The sequence below is a fragment of the Natrix helvetica genome, assembly GCF_964273705.1.
Source record: "Natrix helvetica genome assembly, chromosome: 2".
In the NCBI taxonomy this organism is placed as follows: domain Eukaryota; kingdom Metazoa; phylum Chordata; class Lepidosauria; order Squamata; family Natricidae; genus Natrix; species Natrix helvetica.
The window spans coordinates 170,031,213-170,046,330 of NC_138552.1; the positions used below are offsets into that span (position 1 = coordinate 170,031,213).

Below are 15,118 nucleotides of genomic sequence, written 5' to 3' on the forward strand. Positions count from 1 at the left end.
GGAAGTCTTGATGAGAAGATTTGCCAGAGAGGACTCATAATCAAAGCAATAAAATACAGTATATAATGGTTTTTCTTAAGCATGTAAGAACACTTTATTATAAAGTATTTATTATTTCAATATTAAAGCCATTTCCGTATTGAATGGCGCTGTATCTGAACTACGTTCACAACAGAAGTTATAGGAAAACAAACTGCGCACAATGAGAGAAAATTTGAGCAATTTGACAGCAGAAGCAATGACCTGGAGAACTGGTATTTATCTCCCCCTTTGCTGGATGTATTCAAACAGAAACTGAACCTGTCAAAATGCTTTAGGGAGAAAACAAAATTAAGCATCATATTGGCCTTAGCACCCTTAAACTTCAATTTCAGGTCTATGATTCTAATCAGACAAGGCATCCTAATAAAAAATCATTCTGTGATTGCACATTTTAATATGTGTTTCTTCCCTAGGCATAGATGAAATACATATGGGTGTAGACATTGCATGCCAAAAGAAAACAAATATGAGAAGAATTGCATTCCTATATAGACCAGAGAAATGGATATCTTGTTCAGAAACTCTGCTTGACCACATTCCAAGAGAAATTATGTGGTCACCTTTTTCTTAAGCACAAAACAAAACCCAAAAAGGGTAACATACCTGATCCTTTCACGCTATTGCACAAATTATCGGTGACACTATCAACAATGTTAACCATAAGGCTAAAATCTTCAACATTGAAAGCATGGGTGTCATCTGGATCACTTGCAATCTGCTTCAGTTCATTCACATCCGCATTTTTAATACCTTAAAAATCGCGAAATAACACATTTTAAATAATTATTTGTCAATTATTTGAAAAAGCATCTAAATATGAGCAAATTATTATATTACAGTGCCTTTCTGTACTGATTGCCTCTTCTCTTGATACTCACCAATAGCAAAGATCTCTATTCCTTGTTCCTTCAATTTGTCTGATGGAATATTTATGTCATCCTGTGATTTGCCATCAGTAATGAGGACAGCAATTTTTTTAGCTCCAGGCCTCAAGCCAACTTCAGTCTTAAAATTGTTTTTTAAGATAAAGTTCAAAGCCATTCCTGAAATCACACATATGCATATATAAAATGAAAGTAAACATCCAAAAATATTATAGCCTAATTTACAAGGAGACACATCAGTTCTTCCTGATCTACTTTGAAGCCTATTATACTTTCCTTTTACTAGAATCATAATTCTATTCTTGCATTCTTGTATCTTCTATTCGTGAGACTAAAGGTTGCCAGATAAGATACCTGTTCTTTGCCCATTCACAACAGAAGAGGTAAAACCTCCAATACAATTACCAAAGTGTCTCATCCTACTTGGGGATCATTGTAGACTGAAATGGTTTCTTTCATAGGGTAGGAAACATGAAGGCTCGCGAGCTAAAGGCACAGTGATACCATACTACACTCTAGCAATATATAATTTTGTGAGTCCCCCTCCCCCCAGTATAAAAAAAAACCCAATAGCAAAAAAGAGAGCCAATTTGGTCTAGTGATTAAGGCACCAATTAGAAAGTGGGAGATTATGAGTTCGGGTTCTGCTCTAGCCATGAAAGCCAGCTGGGTGACTTTGGGCCGTCATTCTCTCTCAGCCCAACCCATCTCACAGGTTTGTTGCTGTGGGGAAAATAGGAGGAGGAGGAGGAGGAGGAAGATGTATTGGATATGTTTACTGCTCGAATTATTTGTTAAGAAAAATAAATAAATACATATATACATACATACCTGTAAGTGTGTTGCCTCCTTTATATGGCAAATTGGCCACAGCATCCAATAAACGCTGTTTGGTTGGATGGGCATTGAGGTTCCATTCTGTTCTTGGATCTCCACTATATTGTGCAAGAGCTGGGGAGAAAATGTAGTGCAATTACAAATTGTCTCCGAATAGCATCCCTCAAAATATTCCCATTAACTTCAAAACTTACCGACTTGCACTTTGTCTGGGCCAATATCAAATACTTGAACGATGCTAGCAATAAAGCTCCGGACTGTTTTAAAATTTGTTCGGCCAATGCTCCAAGAACCATCCACCAGCAATACAATATCTGCTTCAGTTCTGGTTTTACATTCTAAGCCTATTACAGCAATCATAATATATCTCAGTTAGTTACAAACAACTTTTTTCTTCAACCCTATCTTACAGCATATATAATGAAGATTTTAATTAACTTGAAGTTCTTCTATGTAAGTTTTGATTAACTGAAGCTCTTATATGATCGTTTCATTTCTTGCTAATAATGAAAAAGATCTCCAAGGTTGCATACATTATTAATTTAAAAAATATTATTGTCATATGTACTGCATACTGATTAGATGGAATGTAAACACAATTAGAACCAATTTCATAATAGAATGAACCCTAAACCTAAGTAAACTTAGGTAATCAACTATTACTTCTGCATATTCATCAGTTTAAATCAAGAATGCTTAATGGTCTAAATTATAGGTATGAGTAACTATCTTTAGCGCTTAATACATATGCATAACACAGCACATTAACAGCTATATATGCTAATTAATGCAGATGGTGCAGATATTTGCACATTTAAATCACAAAAAGAAGCACAACACAAATAAGGTAACAGAAACAAACACATAAAAGAATAGAAGTGACAAAAACACACATTTATAAAAAGTATTAAATGCTTAGAAAGAAAACAATGCCAGGAATTTTCAATGTATGAGAATAAATATAAGAGTTCACTTTCCATATGTTGGAAATGACAAGTGTATTTATTACAAAGCAAAAACAGCACAGTTATTTTTAAACAAGCCTTTCAACAACTATTGTAATTGTTTAAAATGCATTCTTCCTCCTCCTCTTTGCTCTGACGTTCATGTTATCAGCTGCAAAGCATTCTGGCTTGGTGCCATCTTTACATGGAAGGAATCCCACTGAGTAAAAATCAAGCACACTCATCAGAGTTAAGATGGGTTCATCTATGTTTCACATCATTGCTCCAATATTCAGATTTATTGAGAACAGCTACTCCGGGGACCTGAAGATTTAAAAGTATGACTTTCTTCTGCGTAAAACAATAAATTCTAGACTTTAATCAGTACAAATAACATAAATCGGGAAACAGAATATAGCTTACAAATCATGCATTCTGGATCACAATTAAAAAGCTAAAGGTCTATTCCACGCCACTCCACATGTTTTAATACCCATGGGAGCGATATTGGGAATGGAAGTATCTAGAATGTGTGCTGAAATGGCAGACCAAAATAGCCCCAAAGAATGTGAGGAATTGGGCATGCAAACAGACTTTCCACCATTTGAAAGGTCTTCTAAATGGAAAAATCAACGCTACCTGTTATATAGATTTCTACTTTTCCATTTCGGAATTCTGGCAGATAAACTGTGTGGTTTTACATAAAGAGAGCACGCTTTAAAATACCATCATACAGAGATGCTACTGTCAATATAGTATAAAATATAGTATTATCTATAAAAGCTGTTACTTCAGTCATTAAACACCATGCACTGTTTTCCTTATTAAAACTACATTTACCTGTAGTTAATACTGAGACATCTGGAACATCTGCAAGTGTTGTCTTTTCTTCTCCAATCAGAGGCATACTTTCACCTCCTTCAAACATTCCAAATACATTGACTTTATAGGAAGTGTCTGCCCTGCATGATTGAAAGATAGATGTGTGCTATATACATTAAAGCAAATTAGTTTATGCAGATTCTTTCACTTTCTGTTCTTTCCCTTAGCATATTTAAAAAGTGAGAACATATATGTTTCACCCAGAGAGGGAGGGAGGGGGAGACCCATAAAATATGACTAGGATAAGGGGGAGAGGGTCTCCACTAAAATAATAGAGAAAATTTGGGGTCTGGAATAGGGATTGAGATCTCAGTTGCTCAATTCCTAATTCAGATGCTCAAACGAATATACCATAATATGTTTTCTTCCATTTTTTAGAGAATTAGAAGGAATTAAGTGGTAGGCTTTCTGAAACTTTTACTAGCATTCATCAGGTAAGACTGGAGTTGTATGAAATGGCTTTATTGCAGCCCACTATAGCTCAATACTATTTAGTATTATATTTCAATTGTTTCAATAGGGCAACTATATTTTAGCCATTGTATAAAACATATATATTATCCAGCAAAAGGATTCAGAGTTCTAAGACTCAATCTCATTTTCCAGTGAAACACTGGTGTATTTTATTGATTTTTTTATTGAAAGATTTCAAGCCTGCAATTCTGACTTCAGTAATTAGAGTAGCTTTCAAAATAGATGTGTAAGAGATGGGAAGGGATTTCAATAAAACATTCTTTACATTTTTCTATATTAACAAGAAAATACTGAAATTGAAGAAAGTTACTATCAGCTTACCTCAGCTCTTCTAATACAACAGTATTGTCATATGGCCCAAGTACTAATTCACCAAGTTGTCTGTTTTCTCCACTTGGATGGAAAGTTATTTTGTACCCCTTAACTTCCCCAGGGGCTGGCTCCCAGGTAACACGAAAACTTGACCTTGTAGGATCTGAAGTCTGCAGATTTCTGGGAGGTTTAAATGGAGAAGCTAGAAAAGTCAAACAATATTCATTGAATCCAATGTGAGCTGTACCCACTGGATAAATACGTCAGGGGCACTGTATGTGTTCCGTAAAGCAAACATCAGCTTCAAAATTTTACTGAAACAGATCCAACACTGTCAGATACATGTTTTTGCTTATGTTGTAGTATTTATTTATTTTCCTTTCAAGTCCTCAAAAATCTTTGATGTCTTCTGAAGTACATTTTTAAAGCATGCCAAGAAAGCTGGAGGGGAAAGGTCTTAAGACAAGACCCTATTTTCTCTTACTTATAAAATCAATATTATCTATGGAATAATTTAACTGAATCCATACAATCAGAAAAAAGTTGTGCCATTGCCCTCTTTTCCTACATTTTGGATTCTATCAGCATTGGAGGCCTTACACTTGCACTTAATATGTTCAAAAAATAAGACATCCATCCAGAATTACTTTTTCCATTCTGTAGTTATCTCAAGATAATTTTAGATAATTTATTATTTCTGCTGCCTTTAAAGATGTAGTATCCATTTTGTAAAACCAATAACGCAAATGAAAAAAAAGAAGCGATTTCAAGACAAATATGGGAACTTAACTGCTTAACAATTGAACAGTCAGTTAATGCCAAAGGGTTGAGTCGGTATTTACCACCAACTTGCTTATCTTAGTGAAGGCTCACTGGAAGAAAGCTGATTTATTGCCTACATTACAAATATTAAAATAAGATGGAAAACTGTATCTGCTAATTAATGCAATTTCAAATGGACTAAGATCTCAATTTCTTTTCCAGGATTATACAGAAATACATTTGTGCACCTGGAAACAGAGGTTGACAGCTCATATCTCTTATAAAGTATGCTATAATCCTACAAGATTATGTCTTAAATTTACTTCCAAGGGGCCAAAAATCACGTGTGGATTTTCACTTTAGAAGCAATTCATTATTACTTTTCATTAATGACAGGCTACAATGGTAAATCTTTAAGACACTTTAAGGTGTCCAATAAGCAGATTACAAGGCACTGGACATAAGGTACAAAATAAGCAAACATTAAGTTCCTTCTTAAGTCAACTGGGTTTTTTTCCTATTTCAAGCTATCCCATATGTGCATGGCTTTTCTTTTCTTTTTTTATTTTAAACTAAAATGGCATTCATTCAATCTCAAAGTGCAAAAGCCAAGGATTTTGGTAAGGGATGAAACAGAAATACTATTGCTTTTTAAACTCCCAAGCAGAAAGTGCTTTAGAATGCCAAGGACTATATTTAGGATCTTAGGGAAAAAGAGAATAATCACAGAATGCTCAGAATGTAACTCCAAGATTCTATCAAGTTTTCTCATCTCATTCAGACTCAGCCTGAAAATATTTCTTCTAACCGTTTCAAACTGCAGCTTCTGAGGCAGCAATCAGAAACCTACATGAGAAGTCCCACGAGTACCAAATAGTAAGAATAAGCGTAAGAGATTGTAGAGGTTGAGGTCCAGCAACAAGTAAAGGGTCAGAGTTCTCTAACCCTTCCCTGAAGGATGAGCAACAGATTTAGCACACTGTTCTAAGAGATCTTCCACTACTAACCATAGATTATATACATCAACTACATGGGAAAGCTTGAGATTCTCATAGTTTCTCTTATGTTCCAGATAATCAGGATAAGTTGCAAATTAAATGGACTACGTCACAGTCTTAGCACAGAGCTATCAAATCTAAGCTGCAAATATCTGCACTGCTTAAAGGGCAACAATAACAAAAGCTTTCATGTTTTTGCTACCTTTTAATGGTCATTTGAACTTCAGACAACATCTAGTAACCCTACTTTAGGAGTAATTACCTGAGGTACTTAAAAATGTTTTTGTTCGCTACTCATTTCATTTACACAATGTCACATTGACTGATATGTGCTGAAGTTAAGCCCATGAACAGACAGTCCTCAATTTACAACAGTTCATTTAGTGACCATTCAAAGTTACAATGGAACTCAAAAGCGGATTTATGACTGTTTCTCACACTTATGATCATTGCAGCTTCGCCATTGTCACGTGACCAAAATTCGGATGGCTGGCAACTGACTCAAATTTATGTTGGTTGCAGCATCCCAGGCAGAGGTGGGTTGCTCCCGGTTCGGCCTGGATCGAGCAAACTGGTAGTGGTGGCTGTGGGAGGCTCTGCCCACCCGCCCAGACGCTTCTGCACATGCACAGAAGCATCATGCGTGTGTGTGAGCGCACACGCAAGCACGAGCGAACTGGTAGTGCCGGGATTTGCAACCCACATCTGGTTCCAGGGTCATGTGATCACTTTTTGCGACCTTCTGACTAGCAAAGTCTATGGGGAAACCAGATTCTCTTCACAACTGTGTTACTAACTTAACAGCTGCAGTGATTCATTTAACAACTGTGTCCCCAAAGGTCATAAAATGGGACAAAATTCATTTAACAAATGTTTCACTTAGCAACAAAATTTTAGGCTCAACTGCCGTAAGTTGAGGACTACCTGTATAGAAATTAAGTACCACATTAGCAACAGTAGCAGCAGCTTTTAAAACTATGAGATTAATTAAACAAATGTGAAATAAGATGGGCAGGATAGAATACATTGAAGAAAAAGATTCAAGGATTCATCTCAATTTGGGCCAGAAAGATTCCTTATTACGGCCTCATTTGCTGTGTATTATTATGGGCCACCTTCTCTCATCCTCCAGTCAATCAATTACAATTAATTGAAGATTAACCCAAGGATTAGTTTAGTTTTTGAATTGCCTGAAATGGCCCAAAGTTTATAGTGCATCTCTGAAGGCCAACCTTAGCACCACCTAGGGAGGAGAAATGGCAGCATTTCCAGGCAACTGGCAAGTAGAACACACATTTAACAGCAGTTTAAATAATAAATAAGCCTTTAAAAATAAACAAGTAATTATACAATATATTGCAATCTCTTAAACTAGGAACGTTTGGGCTTGTTGTAAACTTTATACATTTTGGCTACAGTAATCTATCATATATACGGTACTTTTTTATTTTAAAAAATATGCACCTGTTGTTCCTTCGCCTTTTCTGTGTTTTCCTTCCCCAGTTTTATACGTTGGAATGACAGTAATGTCATAAGTAGTTAGAGGCTGGAGACGTTTCAATACTGTGGAGGTAGAATTCGGAGACACTTTGACAACTATTTGTCTTCCTCCTCTACGGGGTCGGTAAACCACACGATAGTTGATCACTTTTCCAGGTGCTGGTTGCCAAGTGACTCTCATTGTGGTCTCCTTCTCATTATCTACTGTAACAGTCCTTGCACCAGGTGACACTTGGAAGTGTTAAATGAAAAAAAAATTAAAAACAATATTTAATTTTTCAAAACTTCATTTATTCAATAAAAGATCCACCGAATAGTCTTCAAAGTAACTCAATACTCTCAGCCCAGGGGTGGGTTCCTGCCAGTTCTAACCTCTTCTATAGAAGAGGTTCCACAAATCTACAGTGCCGTTTAGAACCGGTTCCAGCTCCCTCCCCCCGCCCGTCCACACATCATCAAGATGAAGAGCAAGAGAAGGAATTCTGGAATTGAAGTCCACAAGTCTTAAAGCTGTCAAGTTTGAACACCCCTGGGTTTTTTTCTAAAGGATTAGAGGTGGAAGGGTCTTGTAACTTGACAGCTTTAAGACTTGCGTGCTTCAAATGCCAGAGTTTCTGAACCAACATTTTGGTTGCTAAGCGACAGCGTTGTTAAGTGAGTTTCACCACATTTTACAAGTTAGCCAGGCCCACTGTCGCATGACTGCCAAGCCACACCCACTCAGTCACATGACTGGCAAGCCACTGCCATCTGGTCACATGGCTGGCAAGCCACTCCCACATGGTTACATGGCCGGCAAGCCACTCCCACAAAGCAAGTCACGCCTACAGAAGAGGTTCTAAAAAAAATTGAGACCCACCACTGTCTACAGTTATACTTAATTCTGTATACATGTCCCACTTCCTGCTTCCTTCCAAGGAACACACATGAGTGAGTGAACACACACACACACACACAATGTAAATTAGAAATAAATGTATTCAGAGATCACTACCAATTTTAGGGAGCTCCACAAGTTTTCCTGGATTTGTATTTACTGAATTTGAAGCCAAGCACCAAGCAAAATGTTCTGCAAAATTTTGAAGAATGATTCCTCATATGTACATTTTTTTTTCATATTTCTATTTGGTTCTTTCCAGCTGCCTCAAAAGTCCTTTTCTACCCCCCATGATTATAATATCTTAAATAATAAATAAGAATATGGTAAACTATTTGTATTTCAGAGGCTGCCACAAAGAGGAGGGTGTAAATTTATTTTCCAAATCACCAGAGGGCAAGACAAGAAACAATGGATAAAAGCTAATCAAGGAGAGAAGCAACCTGGAATTAAGGAGAAACTTCCTAACACTGAGGACAATTAACCAGTGGAACAGCTTTGCCTTCAGAAGTTTTAGGGGCTTCATCACTGGAGGTTTTTAAGAGACTGGACATTTATCTGAAATGATATAGGTATAGGATCTCCTGCTTGAGCAAGAGGCTGGACTAGAAGACCTCCAAGGTCCCTTCCAGTTCTATTCTGATTGATATGCAAGATGGATTCTTTCCAATATTTTGGCCCAACACTTTAGATTTATATAGAATATGTTGTTTTAATATTCTTTTATTCCACAAAGAATATCTCTTTTTCTCCTGGTTTCAAATTCTTAAAAGGATCTGTATGCATCGGTTAATTACTTCAGCACTATTAAACCAATCTTTCTTAAACATCAAAGGCATCCATAAAAACAGTATCTACATTTATGGCTGACTGGAAACCCCTTTTTGCATAAAATGGAAAAATGCACTTATGATTTGTGGTTTCAATTATTAACAAGCTGGATAATACAAAAGCGTGAGTTTTCTTTTGGAGTTATAGGCTTTATAATTTATTTTCTGCAAAGGAAGTTGGAAGCCTTTTTTTATTTTGTCTTCTTTCTACCTTTTTTCTTTTTCTTTTCTCTTTTTTCCTTTTATTAGTTTGTGTTAGTGTTTATGTTCTTTGTAAAACTTTCAATTAAAAAATTATAAAACAACATCAAAGGCATGCACAAGTTTGAACTTTGCAGCCCAGAACATCTGGAAAGTTATGAATAGAAATAACAAGAATTAGGGATCATATTATAAGGAGGATAGTTCTACTATCCCCCTTATAGTTAATCAAACTCAAGCTCAAACTGTCCAAGGAGCTGCTGATACAGTTCTACAGAGGAATCATTGAGACTGTCATCTGCACCTCTATGGTTTTGTTCTGCAACCCAACAAGACAGACACAGTCTTCAGAGGATAATCAGAACTGCAGAAAAAACAATTGCTACCAACCTGCCTCCTATTGAGGACCTGTACACTGCACGAGTCAAAAAGAGGGCCGTGAAAATATTTACAGACCCCCACACATCCTGGACATAAATTGTTTCAACTCCTACCCTCAAAATGATGCTTTAGAGCACTGCACCACCAAGACATCTAGACACAAGAACAGTTTTTTCCCCGAATGCCATCACTCTGCTAAACAAATAATTCCCTCAACACTGTCAAACTATTCACTAAGGCTGCATTAGTATTAGTCTTCTCATTGTTCCTATCACCCATCTCCTCCCACTTATGACTACATGACTGTAACTTCTTGTTAAATTTATATTGCTATTGATTGTTTCCTGGTTGCTTATTTGTACCCTATGACTATCATTAAATGTTGCACTTTAAGATTCTTGACGAATGTATCTTGCATTTTTATGTCCACTGAGAGCATATGCACCAAAGACAAATTCCTTGTGTGTCCAATCACACTTGACCAATAAAGAATTCTATTCTATCTATTCTACCAAATCTTAATTTTCTAACTTCACTAAGCTGTTCAAGCATCCCCACACAAAAAATAGAGGCTTTTTTTCCAAAATACTTCAATCCTTGGTCATCAGTCCTTGCAACTGAAATCTCCCAGTTAGAACAGTACCCATTGCTTTTAAAAATATGTGACCAAGCTTCAGCCACATTAAAATTGAGGTTAATTTAATCATGTAAATATTAATCAGAGTGGCTCTAACCAACTTAACTTCTAGTGTCAAAAATGTAAAAGATATATAGCAGATAGAAAGTATAAATCAGTTATTTTTTTAAAAAAAGGAAGTATAAATCAGATAAACCACTTTTTGAAGCTGCATCTTAATTTTCTTTGTTTGTTTTGGATGCACAAGTATTTCTTTAATTAACCCCATAAATACTCCTTTTTTAGTTTCACAATTTGAAATCCTCAAATTTTAGGTTATTAGTGACTCCTTCTTGTTCCACTTACTATTCAATATTTGGATTAAATTTTAATTTATATTAAACTTCTGGAAAAGGTAAATGGATATATAAAAATGTAATATCAAAAATTGACAACAATTTGATGCATGACAATAAGTAGCTGACACTCAACATTATTTCTCCTTTCCACCTGACCCCAGTGAAACTGTAGAAATCCTTTACATTAGCAAAATACGGCAAAACAGTAAGTGTCTTTTGTTAGGTGAGGCTGATACATTAACTATATTTGTCCTTACAGAGCCAACTTTGTTACATCATGCCTACAGATATTTCCGTACAGTCACTATTTGCACTAAACCTCTAGCAATTATTTTTAAATGCTTCCACAATTGTCTCCACTCACACTAATCTCAGGCTTAGAGCACTCCATTAGCTGATCAATTCTTTTCCAAGCTAACTAATGGAAAAGCCCAGAAATTATAACCCATGCCCATTTATTATTATTTCATACAGGTTCAGTAGTCTTTGACTTACAACTGTTTGTTTAGTGACTGTTTGAAGTTGCAAAGGGCACTGAAAAAACGACTTATGACTATTTTTCACACCTATAACCTGGATAGGCAGCATCCCTATGGTGACGTGACCAAGATTCTGATACTTGGCAACTGGTATGTACTGGTATGTTGCAGTATCCCAGGGTCATGTGATCACCATTTGTGATCTTCTGAACAAGCAAAATCAATGGGGAAGCCAACAACTGCTGCAATTCACTTAACAACTGTGCCAAGAAAGGTTGTAAAATGGGAAAAAGCTCACTTAGCTACTGTCTCGAAAAGTAACATAAATTTTGGGGTCAATTGTGATCGTAAATCGATCACAACTCGTTGTATTTTGCCCATATAATTAGCAGAACTGGAGCTGTCACTCAAGGAGGAACTACCATGTTATGCCTTTACTCAACTGAAAAAAAAACACAACAATTGGAATTTCTGAAGTTTAGGTTTCATTGGAAGGAAGAAAAATCTCTAAGAGGTAAAAGAAGGTAAATTCTGTCACCAATGGGAAACATGCAGCTCCAATGTTCCAATATTCAGATTGCAAAACAACTACTGGCAGCAACTTCCTTTGTGACCCAGCAAAGTCCTAAGCTAACTGTCTGTAGCCCAAAGACGAGAACAACATGTGATCAGAGAAGTGCAGAAACAATTCAAGAGCATGACCCTTGCATGGAGAAACACTGGATTACTCCATCACATTGTCTTTATAGGCTGCTTGGAACCAAACCTTGGTACAGAGTGGCAACAGGAATTCTATATTGGAAATGTGTAACAACCACACTTAAACAGGTTCTTTTAATATTTGCTTGTATATCAGAGAGCGAAAGATAGATGAGAGGCAGAAGAGAGACAGATAATATATATATATAAGGTTGGCTAGAATGTTTTGGTTGTGGGTTCTTTTGAGTCTATTGCAATAATTTACTCTTCCATCATTCTGCTTCCAGCTACTATTTCGTGGTTTTAGTTGTCCTACCATAAGGTTAGTTTTTAATTTATTAGTTTTTTTAAACTGCCTTAAAGATTCTAAAGGATTTGCAAGATACCAGCTTTCTAAATAAAGACTAAATAAACACATTTTGAATGCCTTGTTGTCTTCTGTATGTTATCTACCTTCAGTTGTAGCTTGTCCCACTAGAGATGGTCCTTCTCCACTTCTGTAGGAAGCCAAGACTGAAATCTTGTACTTAGTTTCAGGCTGAAGATTATTTAAGACAGTATTTACTACATTTCCAGGAACTGTTGTTTCTCCAGACTGGTCATCATAAAGGGATTTCCATAAAATTTTGTAATTCTGAACTGGTCCTGGAGCTGCTGTCCATGAGACTCCAATTGAAGTATCAGTTATGTCTCTAGTAATGAGGTCACGAGGAGCACCACGTTCTTCATGAAAGGGAAAAAATGAGAATTGTTGTAGTCAATCAACACATACTACAAAAATTAAAACAGAAAAAAGTGAATTGTCCTGAAATGAAATAAAAAGCATCCTATTGACTTCATAGATATGTTCATGTAATTTTCTTGATAACAATAAGGGTGAAACATGGGAGATTCGACACAGCACAAAAACTATACAGAAAAGCTTTGGACCTCATACAAATACAGCATCTTTCTCTATTCATTAAAATACATAAGTATTTTTTCAGGTTTTATATGAGTCTAAAGAAAAGTGTTGCTGCTTTAATAAATCAAAACATCTAAGAAACCTGAAAAAACGTCCTGACAATTTAATGAATAGTAGAAAATTCTTGTGATCCAGAACATAAAAGGCCCAAAGCACTTCTGAATCCTTTTCAAACCATGTACAGCCCCAGTAATCAATCACTGCCTTTCTCCAGAGCATTTTTCTAACTTTTCAGTCAAGCATACCACCATAGTGTTTAGTTTTTTCAAAATGCACGAAGATTTACTAGATGCAACCTTAATATAACTTAGCTGTATCGTACAATTCCATTTTAATATTATATTCCTTGGGTTTGCTTCAAAAATCCAGTCAAAAGGTACTTTAATATCAATAATTAGAGTTATGAAAATAAGAGTACAAACTAAAAGAATATTTGCAATTATTATATCATATTAAATACTCTTGAATTAATCTGTAAATAATACTGTACCATGATCTCATGAATGCTGTCCATGGGTAATAGGGGAGGTATGTCAAAATTTCCATGAGGCCAATGTCACAAGTTACATACTTGAATCTTCCATCAGAATGCAAAGATGTAATTGTGATATTTATATGATTATTATTTGTCACCATGCACAGATTGTCATTTTGACACTATTATGATTTTCACTGTTAGTGTGATCCACTATTTCTGGATGCTACTGGTTATTATTTAATTGATGACTTGCACACAAATTTTAGAATCTACACATATCAAACAGAAATGTAAAGATAACATTTTGTAGTAAGGTTATATCTATTATATCTTCATAAATGTTACAATCAAATTCATAGCAATATTCATAGCAGTATAAATATAGTTTGACCTAATATAGCTGAAAATTTTGAATTTGGCCTGTTATACCCTAAAATCCTACTAAATTGATGGCTAAATGAAGGTTTAATTCTGAAACTCAATCTCAGAAGAGTGTTTTCCTGGAAAACTGAAAGAAACCAGATTTCAGAAGTAACTTGCATCAGATTTTTTTTTCATTCTTTTGTAAAGCTTCTGTTTCAAATGTGGCTTTTTCTTATAAATAAAAGGATGTGAATGTGATCCAAATGGAAACAAATATGGAAAAACTGGCTTGATAAAATGTGCTGATGACTTATAACAAAATATCTTTCTTTCCATATTTTAATATAATCGGAATTACCACATTACATTGGCTCCTTTATTCTGAATAGCTTTCACAGAATGATTTTAATATTAAACTACCGCATCTTCAGACACTATGAATTTTGAACCATTAATTCTGGAAGGGAATTCTACAAAACTATACTGTAGTACTGCAAGGTTGTATCCAGTATAACATTATCCTGGCAAAAATAGATTAATGGTTTCAACAATACTAAATTGGTACTATTAGGGAACCAGAGACAATCCGGTTACCTAGTAACCAGCAATAAAGTATAACCCATGATTATTACTCTTTCCAATCCACAGGCCCCCGGGTAATTTTTTTGGTTAAAAGAATAAAAATTTGGATTTTTCCAAGTAAGCCACAAACTAGAAAACAAAATTGAATAAGCCTTTGACCCCAAAACAGGATTTGTATGGAAATGTAAGAGGGGACTAATATAGATTGACTTCAGCTTCATAAAAACAATTTCTTTGCCTGGTCATTTTATAAAAAACAGATCAAGGACAAGATATTAAAGCTCAGAGAAACAGTGAGATGTGCCATGGGATAGAGTCAAAGATATGTTAGAATTTGGCAGTTTAACGGTAGGTGTGCGCCAAGCACTGAATGCATACATTGTTTTGAAGAAGTTCCAGTGGCTCATGGATTAGTTTTCCACATATGCAGATCATTACATGCACCTCTACTCTAAATACTTTTTAGCCTGCTAAGTTAGGAAATAAGAGGAACATAGTCTTTACAGCTGTGCTGTTTACTTTTCCAAGTAGCCTTTCCTAAATTGGGGGTTTCGTGATTTTAATACATCCTTTATTACAGGAGTCCAACCTTCTAGAAATCCTACACTGGAGAAATTGGCTATTTCACAATTTATCCCTTAGGATACTATTGGG

At 35.6% G+C, this 15,118-nt stretch overlaps 1 protein-coding gene across 6 annotated transcripts in view; it reads right to left on the reverse strand.

Moving 5' to 3' along the window:
- The window catches only part of COL12A1 (collagen type XII alpha 1 chain), a 138,942-nt gene that overhangs the window by 73,481 nt on the left and 50,343 nt on the right, over nt 1-15,118 (reverse strand). For 5 of the 6 annotated variants that reach the window (XM_081942947.1, XM_081942945.1, XM_081942946.1 and 2 more), the window contains exons 14-21: nt 12,531-12,800; nt 7,600-7,866; nt 4,385-4,577; nt 3,548-3,669; nt 1,958-2,107; nt 1,758-1,877; nt 921-1,085; nt 646-792 (exon numbers count right to left, since the gene is read on the reverse strand). In XM_081942947.1, coding sequence (XP_081799073.1) covers nt 646-792; nt 921-1,085; nt 1,758-1,877; nt 1,958-2,107; nt 3,548-3,669; nt 4,385-4,577; nt 7,600-7,866; nt 12,531-12,800 — 1,434 coding nt within the window. The remainder of the gene's footprint in view (nt 1-645; nt 793-920; nt 1,086-1,757; nt 1,878-1,957; nt 2,108-3,547; nt 3,670-4,384; nt 4,578-7,599; nt 7,867-12,530; nt 12,801-15,118) is intronic. The other variant, XM_081942950.1, reaches the window with a different exon arrangement.